General features: G+C 41.8%; 1 protein-coding gene across 1 annotated transcript in view; it reads left to right on the top strand.

Moving 5' to 3' along the window:
- The window catches only part of TMEM212 (transmembrane protein 212), a 137,907-nt gene that overhangs the window by 56,094 nt on the left and 59,776 nt on the right, over nucleotides 1–22,037 (top strand). Inside the window, exon 3 of the mRNA XM_044070896.1 lies at nucleotides 3,502–3,825. Within this exon, the coding sequence (XP_043926831.1) occupies nucleotides 3,502–3,825 (324 nt within the window). The remainder of the gene's footprint in view (nucleotides 1–3,501; nucleotides 3,826–22,037) is intronic.

Genomic DNA, 22,037 nt, shown 5'->3' with positions numbered 1-22,037 from the left:
CACACAGCACAGTAGGTTATTGTTTAATTAACACCCTCATGCTTACACATTGCTGTCTCTATAACACACACACACACACACACACACACACACACACACACACACACACACACACACACACACACACACACACACACACACAGTGTTAACTCAACTCAGCTGTATAAAAGAATTATGTCCTACTGGCTGGCACTAACCGTTCAACAGAATAAACAGTCATCATCAACATGGATCACACAGCACAGCAGAGTATTATTTAATTAAAAAATATTAATAACAACATGTGTTCCCCATACTTCTACATTGCTTTCTCCATACACAACAATTTGACTGCTCTTTTAATTTTTGTTTTCAGGGCTCCTTTGGTACAATTTATCTGATGCAGTCTGAACCAAATGGGAAATGGCAAATTGTTCTTAAGTCTAGCAACCCAAGCAGTTACCATTAAAGCACAATTCTTACCCCTAAGCCCAGAAATGGCAGGAGGATGACTAATGAGGTGTAATTGCCACATTCACTATTGGGGCATATACCTAGAAAAAGAAAAAAAAAAACAGCCTGTTTGAACAACCTCTCTATTTTTTGCACAAATCTGAACTCCACACATGTTCAGTATGCAGTTGTAGGAGTTCTGCTTTCCCAAATGGAAAAGTTGACTGTTGCAAATAAAAAATAAAAACAATATATATAAGTGCATGCATGCACACATACACACATACATAAATAAAATGTTAAAAATCAGGTTGGAGGGGCTGTAGCCCAGCAGGTTACCACTACAAGCTGCCTCTGAAAGTAAAGCTAAACACTGTACCTTTGTTTCTGGAGTGTATCATCCCATTGATGTATCCCATCCTTTTGTTTGCTGCTGAAACAACTCACTCTGCTCCAACTGTGAAACATACCCGGAGAACCTTTTCATTTACTGTTGCTGTTATTTCCATTTCTACAAGCTAATACTTCACAAGGGCATTGAAGCCTAAATCGGTAGTGTGTCAGTGAGTTGATGGCAGTTTGTTCAAGCGCAACTTGATTGAAAATGTTTAGCTGAAAAAACTTTTGGAAATAGTGCAGAATTCTTTTTTTTTTTCATCATTATTGTGCAATCTCTTAGAACACACATTTAAATGCAGGAGGAGAGCTTGCCCCCTTGCAAAAAATATTTACTTTGAGTTATGTTGATAGTGCTTTTGGCTAAATATTTTGGTGAATTTATGTCTGACTGAAGTGTTGTCAATCTATTGACAAAAATCCCCCAGGTGCAGTACTTTGCATTTATATTATTACAATAGCCAGCTTTCTGCCCATGTGTAGAGCTTTTACAAAGCCTTTCACAAATAATTCTTACAAACATCCACTGCTGCACCAATCTTTGTGTCATCAGCAAAGACGTTGTTCCACGTGTTTTTTTTTTTTTTTTTTAAGATATGTCTGACATGAGGCCCTGGATTCAGGACTGTTCCCTGGGGTATTAAATTTGTCACTTCCTTGCACTTGACTTCATTCTTCTCACCACAGGTCTGTCTGCCTGTCTCTCTTACCCTTCAACTATGCAGCAATATGGTTCCTCAGTCCTGAGTGAGTCTACCATCCACCACTGCAGTTTTCATGGTAGCCACCAGTGCTTGACCAAGCCAGTGGTGAAATCTAGGTAGAACATATATATCTGGACTGTTTTGGTAAGCTCTTTTGTAGAGCAGTCATGATTTTGGATCAAGTTTGAATGGCAACTTCTTCTGGCTATAAATGTGCACTGGCTTTTGCTCTGGATAGTAGTTTTCCTCTTAGGATTCTTTCTATACCTTTTCCTGCAATTGATGTTAGGCTAACAGTGTTCTAATTTCATGGGTGTTTCTTGCTCTCCCACCCTTGTACTACAAGTATTACTCTTGTTGTCTTCCTCTCCTAAAACTTTGGCATTGGCCACTGGTATGTTGGAGATTATCCAGCAGCACACAATGCTTGAGAACAATGGAAAGTAGCCCATCTGATTCTTATGCTTTATTCTGTGTTGTCAGTTCCCTTTTCCAATACCCATCTAGTGATATCCCATCTCTGCCTTACTGACAGCTCTGCAAGCACCCTCCCTTCCATTTCCATTATGAAGACTGAAACAAAGTATCTATTCGTGACCTTTGCTTTTTCCCTGCCTTCTGTCACCTCTGTTCCACTTTTGTCTTCCTGACCATTCCTGTCACTCCTTCCCTTCTGTTTTCTGCATTGCATAGAACATATTGCTTCCTTTCTTGATCCATTATGCAAACTCTGCTTTGACTTCCATCTGTTCTGACTTCAATTCCTTATTTTGTTTTTCTGCTTGCCTTATTAGACTGTGTCTGTGCACCTTTCAGCCCCTCTCTCCTATTTGTTCAGGGCTCTTTCTTTTACCTAGCCACTTGCCTCACATTTATGTATGGCATCACTCACCTAATTCTCTTTTTATCTTTTGCCCTTCTTTAAAAGCTTATACATAGCTCAGGGTAATGCATTCCTGACCCATTCATACATGTTGCCTTCTCTTTCATTATACTTAAATCATTTTTGTCTCTCACTTCTGGCTCTGTATAAGCCATTCCCTTTAAATCACAGGCCATTATCTTTGCCTTTATTATTCTTATCCTCCCTGTCAAACCACCAAGGTGAGTGCTGACAGCTGAGAAAGGTACCTTGATGTAGGTATCCCTAAGACCTTCCACCATGGTTAGGACCACAGCCAGAGTCCTGTCCTTTCTGGTGAAGTCTACATCAGTTTGCTGAACTTATCTGCAATCATCAGCTAGTCCTTCTGTGTCTTGAAGCTCAGAATCTCCCAGTCTGGTTCTGGCAGATTCTGATCATCATGAGTGCAATCATCCTCATCCTAACCCACTCCTTTATTTATTACCCATTCCCTTATACTCCTTGATGTGTCTATGGGCAGATAGACTGCATCAATCTACCAACGGTTCTAACTTCCTCTGCCTTAATAACTGGAGAGCTCACTCTAACGTATGTCTCTGTCTGCTGCATTGCTTTCAATGAATGCTGTTCCATCTCCTCCTTGAACTCACATTCGATGCCCTAGTTCATGTGGACCACTATTCGACCTCCATTCTTTCCCTCTTTGTCATTCATGAAGAACATATACTCAAGGACTTTCAAATCCTACCCTTTCTTGCTCTGGGGCAAGTTCTCCTGTTGCATTATACCCTGTTTTTGCATAACTGCTTTCTTTTCTGATCTGAATTTAATAGCTTTGCATAACAGCTCTGTTTTCTGAACTGGATTTTATTTAGAAATAAAGATTGTTATATCTTTTGAGGTGTGATACCATTTGTCTCAATGATGTTTGGCTCAGTATTATAGCTTTGTATATAGAACATGGATACTTAGTATGTATCCTGCGTTAGAAATAAGAATGTGATTATTTTTATTTTTATTTTTTTTTTGCATAGAATTTAAGGTGTATCGTTTAAATTTGTTTGGTAATGGCACCAACAAGTCTTTCTTGTTTTTATCTTTCAGTGGGAAGCCAGCTACATGTTTGCCATACTCAGCACCGTAGCAGCCCCTGTTCAATTCACTGTTGCATTGGTGTCTATTCTTATTGGCCCATACTGTTACTATTCCTTTGCTGGGATTGCTGGAACAAATTATGTTGCCTATGCAGTTCGGTTTCCCTTTCCTTATTCCACTTCCTCAACAGTGTGTCAAGATCCACACCTTTATGAGTGGTATCACCTTGCTCTGCAAATAGTGGACCTCATTTCAAGTTTTGTTGTGTTTTGTACATCACTGACCTTTGTGGTGAAATTAACAGCACGACTGAACAGAGTAGGCCATTTAAATGTAAGTTGAAATCTCAGGTCTATCATTTTACATTTTATCAGCTTTTGAAAATTGTGTTTAAACTTAATGATTACATTATATGAATCAAAAAAAAGTAGAAGGAAAACTGAAAACATGTTTGATTATACGGAAAAAGCTGTTCATTTTGTCTTAAAAAATGTAGTGTGTAACATGTTTTGATATTTACTTATATAGAAATGCTTTGTCAGCAAAGGCATACAGAGAAGGAGGCCACTGACGGCAAAGTTTCAAATTAAATAATCTGGTGAAGCACAGAAAACATCAGGTCACAGCATGGCATCATCCTTCATGCATACATGTGACACATTCTTCCACTTAGTACAACAAGCCAGAGCTGGCTAGGAGCCTGGTGTTTCACTACATTGAATGCTATACTGTGCCATCAGATTTGTAACACACTGAATCTTTTTTGTTTGTATGTTTTAATTATATTAAATTTGAGGTTGCTGAACATTATGGGTAAGGAATTATTCAAGATCCAATACTGCTGAGTTACCTCAATCAAGATTCAATAAAGCTGAGTTACGTCAGTCTTAGTACAGTTAGACTTGTAGGTGAATGTGAGCAGCGGAACAGCCTCTCCTCGAAAAAATGCTTTTTTTTTAAACAGTTTTGTACTGTTTACTTTCTTAGATAATTTGTCATGTGATACAGATGCATTTACTGTGTCACCACATACTTTCATTGGTCATTCCCTCTCATCTCCTTGGCTGCTTACGCCAGCAAGTGGACTGATGTTTGAACCTGAGTCACTGATGGGGCGGGCAGTGCTTTATCCCTTTCTCTGAGAGAATTGGCTTGTTGTGCATCTTTTAACATTACATATAAAGGACAGGGGAAGTAAACTGGCTGGACGTTAGCTCCCGAACAGCAGTTTATACATCATTATTCTACATCACAATATTGTCCTCGAAGTCACTGAAAGCTCTCCTACTATTTAAATGTCTTATAAATGTCATAGTTTATGTCAGAGGCAGCACTATACACTACATTTGCAAAGCAGATAAATATATAATAAACTAGAAAAAATATCTAGACTTTTAGTACTATAGTACCAAATCCATAAATTCAAGAAGACAGCAAGCTTCCCGAGCACCTACCTAGTCATTCACAAGGGAAGCTTTATCATGTACTGGAGACAAAGCTGGGAGGATGGAGAGAGAGAAAAAGATGCAAATAAATAGGTAAATAAATAACAAATAAAAATAAAAATTGAAAGAGAAGATCTGGGGCCAGCAATTAATTCACAGATGTGTGGTACACTTTAATGTATCTGAGATGACTTCTCAGTGACTATCAGTTGTCATCCACCTTCAGTATACATGCTCTACAAGAGTGGAAATTAGTCACCTACCATGAATGAGAGTGAGGCCAAGGCTTACCAAAGTACTAATCCTAATTCACAGGTTGTGTGATAAACTGAGGGGCTGCCAGCCCAGCTAGATACAATTTTGTAAATAATTATATGTCATTGTAAATATTAATATGATCCACAGACTTGTTTGACAAATATAAGAAAACTGTGTTGTGTGCTGAACTTCAAAAATGTAACCACAGTGCAGCCTGCTGGAAGAAAGCTGATAAGTAAAGAATTTTACAACTGTGTGTGATCTGAAGCTCAGAGACAGGATGTCTGCAACTGGAAATTCCTTCTATTGTCCTAAGACAGAGATAATTACTAGGTTTCACACGTAAAGTGTCTTTTATTGCTGTGGCTTCCTGGCAGGTGGAGATCACAAAGAAATGTTAAAATTTTGAGTTCTGTGAACCTTGGAAACTTCAGCAGAAGTGACAAGAATGATGTAATCTGAAATGACTCAGCAATAATGTGTATCATCAATTTAAGGACTATCTGAGAAAGAAAGCAGAGCATGTTGTATTTGTGTCTGAACCTGAACACATTAGTTCACCAGCACTTTGCTTTGCTCTGTAAGTAAGATATTAAGAACAGTGATTTCTCTTAGAGATAGATAGAAATAGTACGATTAGTCTAGCTGTTTTCTATAGCTATGTCAGACTGTCCTACAGTGTTGTTTTAAAGTATTTCCTATGATTTCTGAACTCTCTATTGTCACTGTGTTGAACTAACAAGTATTGTCTTCTGTTTTTATTATTTATTATTAAATATATTTAAACCTTTTAACTGTGACTGTTTTGTGTAGAGATAATGTAAGTTCTTAGCGTACTTGCATGTATTTGGTGATACTGTATAAGCCACTCCTAAATAGCCTTCATGTCTCAGTCACACTTACCAATTGGATAATAATAACACTGCACAGTAGAATTGGACACCCTTTGGTAAGGGCCTTTATAGTAGCTGATAGTAGTGGTTGGTGGCAGTCGGTACTACCGTATATTCTGGGCAGAAGGGGGCATAGCTGGAGAACCTGTGCCAGCCTTCCCTAGAAGTGTCTGTGTGTTTATATATAACTAAAATCTCAAAGTGTATGTGTGTGTGTGTGTGTGTGTGTGTGTGTGTGTGTGTGTGTGTGTGTGTGTGTGTGTGTGTGTGTGTGTGTGTGTGTGTGTGTGTGTGTGTGTGTGTGTGTGTGTGTGTGTGTGTGTGTGTGTGTGTGTGTGTGTGTGTGTGTGTGTGTGTGTGTGTGCATGTGTCAGCTACTTGGTCAGGGACACGAAGCACTGGTTGGACAGATAGGGTGCTGGGGGTTTTGGCTTCACCACTTTGCTGAGATCTGAACCCTATAGCTGTGCCAGTGGAGAGTCTTGTTGGAGATCTGGAGAGAAAGGGAGAAACCATTCCCAGACTGACAATGATCTCCATGTGCTGTTAATGGAAATTCTACTTTATTGTGTGTGTACTTGTTATTCTCCCAATGTGGATGCCCCTCACTGGTGCTAGTGGTGAGGATTGAGACTCCTTGATTACTGGCCCATTGCACGGGTGTCAAATATTAATTGGTGGTAGTGATGGGATATCCACATCAAATATTAATTGTTTGATAGTGGTGAGCTAGCCACATCACATATTAATTGGCTTGTAGTGGTGTGGATAGTAAATTCCTGTAGCTTGTGTACAGTGATCACTGAAGGTATTTTTGTACTCTAGATCAGCCATGCAGTGAACATTCAGAGTTCAGATCACAATTGTTTTATTTCTTTTGTTAGCTTAGTTAGGGAGAGCAGGCAAGCATGTCAGAAGAGGAGTATGGCAAGCTGACAAGGAGCCAGCTAAAGGACTGTTGCATGGAAACCTGACTAAGGCAGACATGATTGCAGCTTTGGTCATAGCTATATCAGAAAATAGCAACCAGAAGGATGATCAGACTGGCCATGGAGATGTACAACACTCAGAGAATGGACAGCTCAACCTTTCTGCAGAGGACTTAAAAATCCATCTGGAGCTAAAGAGACTTGAGTTGGAGGCCAAGCATTTGGAAATCGAAGCAGCAGAGAAACTGAGGTATTTAGAGAGTGAGGAAAATGAGAAACTGCTACACCTGGAAGCTGAGGAGAAGGAGAGGCTGAGGCAACATGAAAAGGAGATGTTGACTCTTTGCCAGAGTCATGAAGGTAATGGGGATGGGAGTAACCGAAACCTAGAAGCAACAAAAGTCAGTGAATTTCTTCCACAGTTTACAGAGGGGAATAATTTTGTTAATTTCATTCATATGTTTGAGAGGGTATGTAAACAGTATAATGTTGACCAAGGGCTCTGGGTATGGTTCCTGAGCCCCTTACTCCATGGTAAAGCTGTAACTATTTTGTCCAAATTGTCTGACAATGACTTTTTAAATTATAATGTTATAAAGAATTGTTTGCTAGAATTTTTTAAGCTAACACCTGAAGCTTATAAGAAAAAGTTTCATGAGCATAGACGCAAGGCAGGTGAAAATGTGTGTGAATATGTTGCTGAACTGAGCACTTATTTTCATAGGTGGGTGAGTGGATGTCAGGTCACCACTTTTGAAGGGTTTGCAGACCTTTTGGTGAGGGAACAAGCCCTTAGCACTTTGCCTGAAACATTAGGATCTGGTTAGCTGATAGATAAAGCTCTACTGTAGATGAGTTGGAGAAGAAGGGAGACCTATACCTACCAAACAGGGCATCCCTGCACAGGAAAGGGACACCTAGTGCTGCTCATGGGCCTAAGGAAATCCATGATGGGCAGCTCAGACAGCCCCAATAGAATCTGCCAGTAGCAGGGGATGCCACTAGTCCAAGTACACGTCCAGGACCTAGGGTTAAATGTTTTGAATGCAACCAGTGGGGCCATGTGGCATATAAATGTCCACGGAGGCAAGGAGAGGAATAAAAGGTGGGAGAGCAGTAAGTGGGAAAGACAAAATGCCAATAGTAGTTTGTCTTGAGACAACAGGGGTACCAAACTACCATCCTGCAGATGTCCTGATAGGGAAGGATTTTGATGAGGCACTACCATGTGTTTATGCAGTTACATGCAGTCAGGCATGGAGACAATCATGTGGGTCTGGTAGCCTGGGGGGGGGGGGAGACTCAGACAGACTGCATACTTGCAGCCATGACTGGTGAAGTGGTTACTTCAATGAGGGAGCTACCCTGTAGCAGTGAGAAGGTGAGACACAGCTGCTTGTGGGTACTGATGTTTCCTTGGACAGAGTGACTCCAAAGGTAGAAATGAGTAGTAGTACCCAGGCTGACAGTGAGGCACTGCTGTCAAAGAATACCAGACTTTCTGTGGAAGGGGAGCTGGGAAGGGTTACAAAGAGAGAGTTGAGACAGGCTCAGCACTCGGACCCTACATTACAAAGCCTGAGAGAGGTAGCCATTGAGACACCTGATTTTCAAGGAAAGGGGGATTCTGTATACTGGAACAAAGGGTTACTGTATAGACAGCAGACCCCTGAGGGAGGGCTAGATGGTGAGAGGATGCAACAGTTGGTAGTGCCTAGAGCCTACCATCTGGCACTTCTAGCCATAGCTCATGATATTCCCTTTGCAGGTCATATGGGCATAAAACATACAAAGAGACGTAGTATGCAGAACTTTTATTGACCTGGGATTTCCAGAGATGTAACAGGGTACTGCAGGACCTGTGAGCAGTGCCAAAAGGTAGGCAAGGCGGAGACAAGGTGAAAGCTCATTTGATGCCTTTACCTGTGATTGAGAAGCCATTTCAGGGGGTAGCTATAGATATTGTGGGGCCTCTGAGTACCCCAAGTTCCACAAGGAAAAGGTATATCCCAGTGGTAGTAAATTATACTACAAGATACCCCGAGGCAGTGGCTTTGTCCTCTACTAAGGCAGAAAAGGTGGCAAATGCTTTGTTAGAGTTTCAGCAGGGTAGGTTTCCCACAATAAATACTGACTGACAGAAGTGCCAATTTCATGTCAGATCTGCTGGCTTGTCTGTGGAAGTACTGTGGGGTGAAGCACCTGAAGACCACCCCCTACCATCCCCAGACTAATGGTCTTGTTGAGAGATTAAACTCTACACTCAAGTCCATGCTACAGGCATTTGAAGACCAGTTTAAGAGGGAGTCGGACAAATATTTGCCCCATCTGTTGTTTGCTTACAGAGAGGTTCCCAAGGGATCCACAAGTTTTTCACCCTTTGAGTTGTTGTATGGGCATAGGGGGAGAGGACCTCTAAACTTAAATCATGATGAGTGGGAGGGTGAGTGTGAATCTCACCAGGAGTCTGTTGTGGTATATGTCCTAAACCTCAAGACAAGGCTCAGGGAACTCATGGGCTTGGCCCAGGAGAACCTGGCAGAAGCCCAACAGCAGAAAAAGGTCTGGTGTGACAGGAATGCAAGAGCTAGAGAGTATGCTGTAGGGCAGTAAGTAATGGTTCTCATTGCTGTCAGACACAACAAGCTCTAGGCAGCCTGGGAGGGACGGTGGTAAGGAAGTTCAGTGATGTTAACTACATGATGGAACTGCTAGGCAGGAGGCAGGAGGACAAATTGTACCATGTTAACATGATCAAACTTTACCATGATAGGGAGGCCCTTGTGCAGAATATTTGCAGTGGATTGCAGGAGGAGTCTGAGGGAGATCTGGTGACTGATCTCAGTGAGGCTCAGACTGACACCTCAGTGGAAGGGGTAGCAATGTCCCAGCAGTTATCTCCTACCCAGGTTTGAGAAATCCAAGCAGTGCTACAGGGGTTTGGGGACAAGTTCTCTGAGAAACCACGGTGCACCCACCTGGTGCAGCACTAGATGGATACAGGACCCCAAAGGCCTATTAGGCAGGCCCCTTATAGGGTGCCTGAGAGAGTCAAACAGACTCTGAGGGAGGAGATACAGGAGATGTTGGAACTAGGGTAATTCAGGAGTCCAACAGTCCCTGGGCCTCCCCAGTGGTGCTTGTGCCAAAGAAGGATGACAGCACCAGGTTCTGAGTGGACTACAGGAAATTAAATAGTCACACAGAGTCAGATGCTTACCCCATGCCTAGGACAGATAAAGCCCTAGAGCAGCTAGGTGGGGATAAGTATATTACCACCATTGATCTTACCAAGGGCTATTGGCAGGTGGCCTTGACTCCCAGTGCTAGAGAGAGGTCAGCCTCTGTGACACCTTTTGGCTTGTATGAGTTCACAAAGATGCCCTTTGGGATGAAAATTGCGCAAAACAAAAAATACAGAGCCAGCAAACCATGGAAGAAAATTTATTTTTATAAAGTAGAAGAACAAAACAGACCGGTTTCAGCTGTAAGTTTAACAAGCCTTCATCAGTGTTGTAAATTCTAGTTGCAACCATTCTCCTTTTATATTGTATCACCACTAGAGGCTAGATAAGAAAACTGCTTCCATCAACACATGAGAAATATTCATTACGTCCTGGTGAGAATAAAGCACCAAGTTTGATGATCCATTTTTTTCTCTTTATTGTTCAATAATTGATGCCAACCTGATTTATTATTTCTGTTACCCTGTATTTTATCAATAATTGTAAAGTTAAAGACTGCATTATGATGTTTTTCAGTGTGTTTATATAAAGCATTTGTTGGTTTCTTGACCCTGATATTACTTATGTGTTCTGAAATCCTAAATTTGACTGGTTTTGAGGACTGTCTCACATAAAAGCAGAGCAGCTGCAAGTGGCCATATAAATGAGGCAATCTGACTGACAATTTGCAAAAAATGAGAACACTTGTCCAGTATTTTTACTAGTAAATTCGTGGGTCTTCAATATCCTTTTACAGTGGGTACAATGACCATATGGAAAACAACCTTGTAAAACCCACCTTCTAGTGTTGTCTGTATTGAGTGCATATCAGATGTATGCACATGTTTATAATGATTCATGTATGAGTCAAGATTTTTGCCCCTTCTAAATGAAAAATGACATGCATCATCTAAAATTTCACATAGACTGGTATCTGCTAATAAGATATTCCAGTGCCTGCGGACACTATTGAGTAAGACATCCGTATTTCTTCCATAGGTAATTAATCTGATTTGTGAATTGTTACCTGATATTTTGTCCCTATACTGAAGTAAGTTGGTCCTGTCCTGATTGGATGCCCAGTGTTTGGCCTGATAGATGCCTCCTCTCTTGTAGCCCCTCTGCCTAACTCATAACTAAATCTTGCTCATAAGAATGATAAGTGGCTGCATCCGAACATATCCTTTTGATATGTAGAAACTGTGACTTTGGAATGTTTCTGAATATGTGAGGCGGATGAAAGCTGGTAGCACGGAGTAAGGAGTTGAACTGGGGATGTTTACGATAAACCTCAGATGTTAAAGTATGATCAGCATTTCTGGTTACTAATACATCCAGAAAATTAATTATGTCCATGTCAAATGTCAAAAGTAGCTGTAAAGTGAATACCCCATTTGTTATCATTCAAGAAGATATTCTGTATCTGACCTCCATATTAACCAACAGTCATCCAAATGTCGATCTCATCAATGCAGATGTTATGAGCCCTATCATAAATCAGTTGTTCCTCAATATAGGCCATAAAGAGATTGGCATATATGGGGGCAAAGGAGGCCCCCTATGGCAGTTTCTTTAATCTGTAAATAGCAGTTGTTTTGAAAGTAGAAAAAATTGCCCCTGTGACTTTCCAGAGACTGGTAGATCATATCCTAGCAGGAGCAGGAGATTTTGCCCTTGCTTACCTAGATGATATTGCCATCTACAGCCATTCCTGGCAAGAGCACCTTCAGCATTTCATGGAGGTGCTGGGCAGACTACAGAGGGCAGGGTTGACCATTAAGCCCAGCAAATATCAGGTGGGTATGGCAGAGGTCTCCTACCTAGGACATAGAGTGGGGAGTGGTATGATCAGGCCAGAACCTGCCAAGGTGGAAGCCATTCAGGCATGGCCTGCACCTGTTACCAAAAAACAGGTGAGGGCATTCTTAGGGACAGCAGGGTACTACAGAAAGTCCGTCCCCATTTAAGAGTACCATAGCTGCTCCCCTCACAGACCTGACAAGTGAAAACAGGCCAGATAAGGTAGTGTGGACCTCAGCATGTAAACAGGCATTCCAGAAGTTTAAAGCTTTGGTAGGACCCCCTGTGTTAGCTAGTCCAGATTACAGCGAAGAATTTGTTGTGCAGGTGGATAATTTGGACCATGGGTTTTCGGCCTGTACTTAGTCAGATATCTTCAAAGGAAGAAGAGCACCCAGTGGTTTATCTCAGTTGTAGGCTCCAACTCAGGGAAGAATGCTATGCAGCTGTGGAAAGGAGTGTCTAGCCATGGTGTGGGCACTGCTGAAACTTCAGCCTTATTTGTATGGAAGGAAATTCACTGTAGTTACAGATCACAATCCTCTAACATGGTTACATCGAGCCAGCCAGCAAAATGCCAAGTTGCTAAGATGGAGCTTAGGGTTGCAAGCATATATGTCTGTGTAGCAGCGCAGTGGGGTTAGCAATGCCAACGCAGATGGGGTCTGAAGACAGGGAATGGGGTAAGGTCAACCCAGATAGACTCAACTTTTCAAGCAATGTTTCTCAAGGGACACTTGAAAAACTAGTTTGAGTTCTCGGGGGGATGTGAAAAACTGAGGGACTGCCAGCTCAGCTAGATAGAATTTTGTAAATAATTCCATGTCATTGTAAATATTAATATGATCCACAGACTTGTTTGACAAATGTAAGAAAACTGTGTTATCTGCTCAACTTCAAAAATGAAACCACAGTGCACCCTGCTGGAAGAAAACTGATAAGTAAAGAATTCTACAATTCTGTGTGATTGCAAGCTCAGAGACAGGATGACTGCAGCTGGAAATTTCTTCTATTGTCCTAAGACAAAGATAATTACTAGGTTCCACATGTAAAGTGTCTTTTATTGCTGTGGCTTCCTGGCAGGTGCAGATCACAAACAAATGTTAAAATTTTGAATTCTGTGAGCCTGGGAAATTTCAGCAGAAGTGACAACAATGACATAATCTGAAATGACTCAGCAGTAATGAGAAAGAAAGTAGAGCATGTTGTCTTTGTGTCTGAACCTGAACACATTAATTCACCAGCACTTTGCTTTGCTCTGTAAGTAAGATATTTAGAACTGTGATTTCTCTTAGAGATAGATAGAAATAGTAACATTAGTCTAGCTGTTTTCTATAGTTATGTCAGACTGTCCTACAATGTTGTTTTAATATATTTAATATGATTTCTGAACTGTCTATTGTCACTGTGTTGAACTAACAAGTATTGTCTTGTGTTTTTATTTATTATTAAATATATTTAAACTTTTTAACTGTGACTGTTTTGTGTAGAGATAATTTAAGCTCTTAAAGTACATGCATGTATTTGGTGATACTGTATAAGCCATTCCTAAATAGCCTTCAAGTCTCAGCCACACTTAGCAATTGGATAATAACATTGCACAGTAGAATTGGACACCCTTTGGTAAGGGCCTTTATAGTAGCTAATAGTAGTGGTTTGTGGCAGCTGGTACTACCGTATATTCTAGGCAAAAGGGGGCATAGCTGGAGAACCTGTGCCAGCCTTCCCTAGAAGTGTCTGTGTGTTTATATATAACTCAAATCTCAAGGTGTATGTGTGTGTGTGTGTGTGTGTGTGTGTGTGTGTGTGTGTGTGTGTGTGTGTGTGTGTGTGTGTGTGTGTGTGTGTGTGTGTGTGTGCGTGTGTGTGTGTCAGCTACTTGGTCAGGGACATGAAGCACTGATTGGACAGAGAGGGTGCTGGAGGTTTTGTCTTGACAACTCAGCTGAAATCTGAACCCTATAGCTGTGCCAGTGAGGAGTCTTATTGGGGACCTGGGCAGAAAGGGAGAAACCAGCCCCAGACTGACTCTGATCTCTGTGTGCTCTTAAGTGAAATTGTACTTTACTGTGTGTGTACTTGTTATCCTCCCAATGTGTACACCCCTCACTGGTGCTAGTGGTGAGGATTGAGGCTGCTTGATTACTGGGCCAGTACCACACCTCTCAACCTGGAAACATCAAAAATCTGGACAAGGCCCATGAAAAATAGGTACAAATCTGTACGCTGATTAACATAAAATTAGCATACATAATTGTGTATCCCCCACCCACTGGAATTATGGGATACCAACTTTCAAATGCAAACTGAACAGACAACCAAAATATGGCACTAGAGTCCTCCTGCAGCCATACCAATGTCCCATTACCTGGCTGTTTCACCCCATTTACCATAAACACTAATGTGCATACTGCTTTACTTCTATATTGATTATTTGGATTTTATTTTTACATTTTATAGCACAATGCACAAACATTACTAGATATCTGCTAAACAAAACAATACTGTCTCACAATGAAAATAAATATAGCATTAAAACTTCTCTGCCCTTGAAACTCACATTCATTGAAACAACATTGAAAATTTTAAACCTACACCACATCCAAATAAAATGCATCTGGTCAGTGGTGGATAAAGATTACCTTTGGGCTGTTTTCAAATCATAGCCATAGGCCTCTTGCACACAAAACAAGAAACATACATGGGTTCTTTGATATACATTCCTGACATCTCTTCCCCTGAAGCTCTCAGCTCCTTGTATAATCCACTCAACACTCAACTGTAGCTCTCAACTTTGCAGCACAAGAAATCCAAATTTTATTTGGGGGGGGGGTGAACAAAAGCCCAAAAACCAGGGACACATTTTAAACATTGCTTATATAATTTTGGAAAGTTGCTAGAATAAAATGTTGTGTTACCACCATGCGTTTCACTGCCAAGACTTGGACTCAGGATCCTGTGCACTACAGTCAAAGCAACATATCACTATGCCAAATCAGCAGTTTCCTGAACTTAAATGGCTATCATTTAGTGAATTCAGTTCTCATGTCTTACCATAGCTCTCAATTGCTTAGCACAGAAAAACCTGGACAACACCAACAATGGGGAATACAGAATTCATTTCTCACTTCTCACCATAGCTCTCAAGTCAACCTGTTAGCACAAAAAACCTGGACAAAGCCAATAAACGGGGAATATATTACAGCCCTAAAAATAGGGACAAATTTCAAATACTGACCTTATAAACTTAGAAAATTGCTAGAATAAAATGTTTGTGTTATTTCTTTTATGAAGAATATGAAGTCTTAAATTCAAATGCCTGTCATTATTTATTGAATTCAATCCTTCACTGACTTGCCACAAAAAGCCATAAAACCACCGATTTTATGAGGAACAGAACAAATATGAGGCATAAATCTAGAATCTTCACAAGGTGCTCTTGTCACTTGTACCAATGGTTTAATTTGCTATTGTTATTAAATCTTCTTTTGCAATGTGCTACTAACTCCTATTTAATAAAAAAAAAGATCATCCACATTGAATGAAAAAGTTGCATAGATAAAAAAAAAAAGTATTTGCAAACTTTGTCTGAAATTAATCACATAGAACAGGTTGTACTGAAAGCAAAGTTGAACTGTTCAAAAATAAAAAAATAACATGTTACTCCTGGTTTAACCACTTCAAAACAATCAAGCTCTAACTGCAGGGATCATTTAAACATGTAGCCTTTCCTGTTAAATGGCTGTCAATCCTAACCCTTCTGGCCTGACCTACCAATTAGGCAGTCTTCCTAAGTGCTTTTTTTGAGAGTTCATTAATTACCCAGTGTTCATTTGTGCTGCATAAACTGAACAGAGTCCTTAATCAAACCGTCAGCATGTCTAGCTGATTAAACCTGAAATGGAGCAAAGCTGAGAATGACAGAGGAGTACAGAAGCAGACTTGCTTCTTCCCATGAGGTCAGAACCTACAGTCTGCTCATAGAGCAGTCACAGAGCATGGTATGCCGTACAACTTTTACTGAGTGGGGAAGATATTATGTATGCATGTGTGGAGGCTACATTGAGCATGTACTGTGTTCATGGATATAGATTCCTCCACAAGTCAGTATTTTGGACATTGTCAGACTTCCACATCACATTGAAGAGCCTCACAGTCATGGTTATAGTCACAGAGTACTGCCTGGTCAGTATCAAGGGCCTCAGTAGCATTACATGGGTCATGTCACTGTAGTAATTCAGTGTCAAGCTGTCATGGCAGGAAACATTCCTATTCCCTCCCACCATTCCCAACACTACCATTAATGGACATTGCCGCTCGTCTACTCAGGATGTAATAGATGAGTCCTTTTGGGTTCTGTTCAAGCAGCTTTATTATGTGCAAACATGATTGAAGCATATTAACTTTAACTTAGGTAACTTATATACAAATTAGCTACGTTCATTCATACATGCTCACTCTCTGGCTGCACTTTCAAAATGGCACTGAGTAAAGCACGTGCTTGCTATTTATATATGCATGTGCAGTTCTTGATATGCTTCTTAAAGGTACAGCACACACACTCTCTTCTACATCCTCCCTCTTTGAGAAATAGATCATGAAATGCTGTGAATATCAGTTGACATGCAAATAATACAAATGGTTCTTTGTCATGCAATTATACAGAACTAAGTACCTCCCTGGACTACATGAAAAGAGACATGGAAGAGCTCTCTGATCATGTAGCCCAGACTGGTATGACCCTGACCCTGAGTGGCATCCTGCCCTCACCAAGAATGATACCTCAGTATAAAGAAAAAAATATTATTTTCAACAATTGGCTAAGCTTTTGGTGTCATTCAAAGGGGATCCAGTGTCTGTCAGTCTGGGATGACATGCTTGACAAGCTGCATTGCTTCACAAGAGATGGCTTGCACCTGTCACCCCTAGGCTTTCAAATACTGGCCAAGGCTCTTGCTGCCCCCATAGTGCCTTTTTTAGGCAAGGCTCAAAAGTCAAACCCACCTCTGTAAATAGCACAATTAACAAAAAACCGAGGGTTATGCTACTCAACACCAGGAGTTTAAATCTCAAAATGCACGCGCTCGAAGCACTCCACAGTATGGATAACATCGACATCTGTGCAGTAACTGAAACCTGGTTCAAGGCTCCAGAGAGCACCCCAGCACTACTGGGCTACAACTTGTACCACATGTTTCGGCCACAGAACACGGACCGAAACACAAAAGGAGGGGGTGTATCCATATTCATCAGGGATACCTACACCTCCAGGTTAGTGGTGCAGCATGATACCTCTGAGATCATCCATGTGCAACTAGCATCAGGCAAATCTGCAATGCAAATTGTGGCCTGCTACAGATCACCCTCCATGACCCAGGACCACCACTCCACCTTTCTGGAGACAATGGAAAACATGAAGGTCCTACTGAACACCCTGATATTGGGCGATTTCAATTACCCTACCATTAACTGGGAAAACTACTCGAGTACAAACTCCCAGGCTCAGCGCTTCCTGGAATTCATCAACTCAAATGCCCTGGATCAGCTGGTAAACTCCCCTACCAGAGGTGAAAACATATTGGACCTGGTCATCACAAACATGGGCGACAAGTATTCCACACCGGAGGTCAACCCGTCACTGGTTAGATCAGACCATAAACTAATCACTCTGGATGTTCGCACCCCACCCCCACCCCCAACTAAGGAAACCACAGGAAAAAACTTTTTTAAAGCAAACTTCACCTTACTTAAGACAGAGGCGCTAAGTTTCACAGCCCCCATGCTAAAGGATAACGCTGGCCAAGATGCAGAAACCTTTACAAATGCACTCTATGAGCACCTACAAGGATGCATGGATCATGCCATCCCTAGCAAAACCAAGACTCACTCCTCTAAGAGAAGGAAACCAGTCTGGTAGACTCCTGGGATAAACAGGCTATACAATAGAAGGAAGAAACTAGTTCAGAAAAAAAGCAAATCACAAGAAGGTAAGACATCCCTGATCAGTATCAGTAAGAAACTAAGGTCCCTCATAAAATCATCCAAGGCTAACTTCGAAAGAAAAATAGCCATGGATTCAAAAGATAACCACAAAGCCTTCTTTAGCTATGTTAAGAATCTAAGTGGCAACTCGCAGATATGCACTGAACTAGTGCAAAATAGCACAAAATATACTAAACGTACTGATATTGCCAACATCCTGGCAGATAGATTCAGTGCAAACTGCGGCCCCCTCTCACCCCCAAAATGGCCCACAACAATACCGGAAAAGTGTAGTGTCCTGGAAATCACAGATGCACAGGTGAAACTAGCCCTTTCAAAAGCCAAAAAGCACAGCATCAGTGCGGCCAGAAGGTGTCCCAGGCTGTGTCTTGCATGAACTACAGAATGAACTAACCCCCCACCTAAACACGCTGTTCAACCTCAGCCTCTCTACAGGCTATGTGCCCATAGAATGGTCCACAGCAACTGTTATTCCACTCCGCAAAGGAGGGACCACAACCGACCCTGGTAACTATCGCCCCATAAGCCTGACTAGCCTGGTCTGCAAGGCTATGGAGTGCATCATCATGGAACTCATTAACAAAGACATTGGGAACCTCCAAACACTTGACCTGACCCAGTTTAGCTTTGTTAAGGGCAGATCATGCCTACTAAACCTGGTTGACTTTTTCAAGACAGTCACCAAGGCCATAGACGAGGGAAAGGTTGTTCACACAGCCTACCTTGACCTCGCCAAGGCTTTCGACACTATTCCTCACTCAGGTATTACAGAAAAACTCACCAGCCTGAACATAAACCCCTACGTCACAAGATGGTTTGCCAACTGGCTTACAGACAGAACTCGCACGGTAAGAATAGCGGGCTCCATATGAATGTAATCTAATTAGCAAATGCATGTGTGATGCGTGAACCAGTCAAAAGTGGTGTCCCACAAAGCTCAGTCCTGGGACCCCTACTGTTCGGTATATACTTCTCAGAAGTACAGACAAACACAGGAGGACTATGGCTAACCAAGTTTGCTGATGACTGCAAACTGTGAGACATAATTGACTCTCTGGCTGACATGGACATCCTCCAAAAGGGCCTTACTGAGAAAGACACCTGGTGTCAAAGTCATGGCCTCAAGCTAAATGCCAAAAAATGCATAGTCATCCCATTTTGGAAAAACAAAACACCCACGAATTACCACATAGGAGTCAGCCCCCTTAATACAGAAGAGGTAAGAAGAGATCTGGGGACCCAGGTAGATAGTAATCTCTCCTTTGACAATCATATTGCCAAAGTAGTTAGAAAATCCTTCTATGTGGCCCATCTAATTGCTAAAGGGTTCACATCTAGAAATAACAGTTATGCTACTCGTCACTCATCAGACCCATCTTAGAGTACAATGCCCCATTTGGGATGTACCTCACAAGACACTTCCAACAGCTGGAGAGACCACAAATGTATCTCACCAAGAGGATTACTGGCCTCAAACATATGTCCTATGCAGCCCGACTGAAAAAACTCCGGCTGTACTCAGTGGCATATCGTTTAATCAGAGGTGATCTCTGCCTGATTTACAAAGCCATGTCCAACTCAGAATTGATGGACATGCTCCACCTAAAGAAATCCAAGTCACTGTGAGCCACACACTGTAGTGAGCTAAACCTTGCCACAACAATAAACAGAACATGCTGGAGGGATAGATTCTTTTCACAGAGGCTCCCCATGCTTTGGAACAAAATTCCAAACTAGATTAGGCAGAGACCCTCACTAACACTCTTCAAGAGAAACCTTGATGAGTGGATGGGTAACAGAAAATACACCCCTGGGATCACTTCACTGGCTCTGCTTAACATAGGATCAGTTAATTAATCAATGGGTCGGCGAAAGCCGACACACTCTGGCTAGGCTTATAAATGCCCTTGGGCAGATAGCCTATTACCTACCTATGAACCTATGAACATATACAGTTATGTCCGGGTCGCTGTGTATTTCACACTAGGTCTGGAAGATGACCAAATCATGTGACATAAAACTGAGAATTAGACCTTGCAACTGGAACTTCCTCTGCTGAATGTTCAACCATAGGAATATCTGGAACATCCTCAGGAATGGAAGTAGAAGTTAAGACAAATTTTAGGATGGGAATATTGTCTGGATTGCTCTGAGATCTACAGTCTGTATCACAGGAACAATGTTGCAATAATGATTCTGTTACAGGAAGAAATTGTCTGCGATTTCTCCTGTACTCAACACCCTCAGATTCTATGAAGTAGGATATCAGCTTGGTACATATACCTGTTACTTGACCAATCCGATCGAAAACCTTTTACCGTTTGTATCCTCACTGTCTCTCCTTCTTTTAATGGATGAAGAAATATACTCAATTTATCATAACTGGACTTCTGGAAAGAATGCTTCCTGAATGATTGGGCTGTGTTGGTTCTGTTGTTCTTAGCTTTAGGCCTCAATAAACTGGAACTTATAGGCAGTGTTGTTCTGTTTCTGACATTAAATAGGTTCATAGGTTCATATGTTCATACTAGGCTATCTGCCCTAGGGCATTTATAAGCCTAGCCAGAGTGTGTTTGGCTTTCGCCACCCATTTTAAATTAATTTTGCTATGCCCTTTTTCGAGGTTAGTATACTGTGCCTCTGTCTAACAGTGACACAGAAGTGATATGATCTCCCATCCACTCATCAAGATTCCTCTTGAAGAGAGTGAATGAGGGACTCTGCCTAACCTGGACTGGGATTTTATTCCAGAGTGAAGGGAACCTCTGGGTTATGAATCTGTCCCTCCAGCATGTCCTATTTATTTCAATGCTGAGGTTCAAGTCTCTCGAGCGCGTAGCTCAATGGGATTTGGATTTTCTGAGGTGCAGCATGTCCATTAATTCCGAGTTGGACATGGCTTTATATGTCAGGCACAGATCGCCTCTGAGCAGGCGGTATGCCACTGAGTAGAGCTGGAGTTTCTTTAACCGGGCAGCATATGGCATCTGTTTGAGCCCTTTGATCCTCTTGGTGAGGTACTTTTGGGGTCTTTCCAGTTGCTGCAGGTGTCTGGTGAGGTACATCCCAAAAGGGGCATTGTACTCAATTATGGGCCTGATGAGGGATGAGTAAAGAGGCACGATGACCTCTCCTAATCTAGATGTGAATCCCTTCATGATTAGGTGGGCTATATAAAATGTTTTTCTAACCACTTTGGCCACGTGGTTGTCAAATGAGAGATTGCTATCAACTTGGGTCCCCAGATCCCTAATTACTTCTTCTGTACTTAATGGATTACCACCTATGTGGTAATTTGTGGGCACTGTGTTTTGCCAAAGAGGATGACTATACACTCTTTAGCATTTAGCTTGAGGCCATGGCTCTGGCACCAGTTGTCTGTTTCTATGAGGCCCTTTTGGAGGATGCTTGTGTCAGCTGGAGAGTCGATTATGGCACCCAGTTTGCAGTCATCTGTGAACTTGGTCAGCCACAGTCCTTCCGTGTTGGCCTGTACCTCCGAGAAATATATACCGAACAAGAGATGTCCCAGGACTGAGGCTTGTGGGATGCCACTTGTAACTGGTTTGGAGTCTGACATGGCTCCAGTAATTCTAACCATGTGGGTTCTGTCCTTGAGCCAGTTTGCAACCCATCTAGTGACACAGGGGTTTATATTTAAGCTCATAGGTTCATAGGTTCATAGGTTGGTACTAGGCTATCAGCCCTAGGGCCTATACAAGCCTAGCCATAACAATTCCCTGGCTATTTCTTCCAACATTATTTACTTTCCTGGACCCCTGTCTAGCAGGGCGACTGACGTGATCCCTGTGGTGAATATCCTTTCTCCCATCCAATCGTCAAGGTTCCTCTTGAAGAGGTCCAAAGAGGCACTCTGCTTGACATGTATGGGCAATCTATTCCAGAGTCTGGGGAGTCTCTGGGTCAGGAACCTATCCCTCCAGCATGTTTTGTTTATTGTGATGACAAGGTTTAGATCCCTGGAGCGTGTAG

Source organism: Protopterus annectens, chromosome 4.part1, assembly GCF_019279795.1.
Source record: "Protopterus annectens isolate FY-2018-M chromosome 4.part1, PAN1.0, whole genome shotgun sequence".
NCBI classification, from domain to species: Eukaryota; Metazoa; Chordata; order Ceratodontiformes; family Protopteridae; genus Protopterus; species Protopterus annectens.
This window is presented reverse-complemented; position numbering and strand designations above follow the sequence as displayed.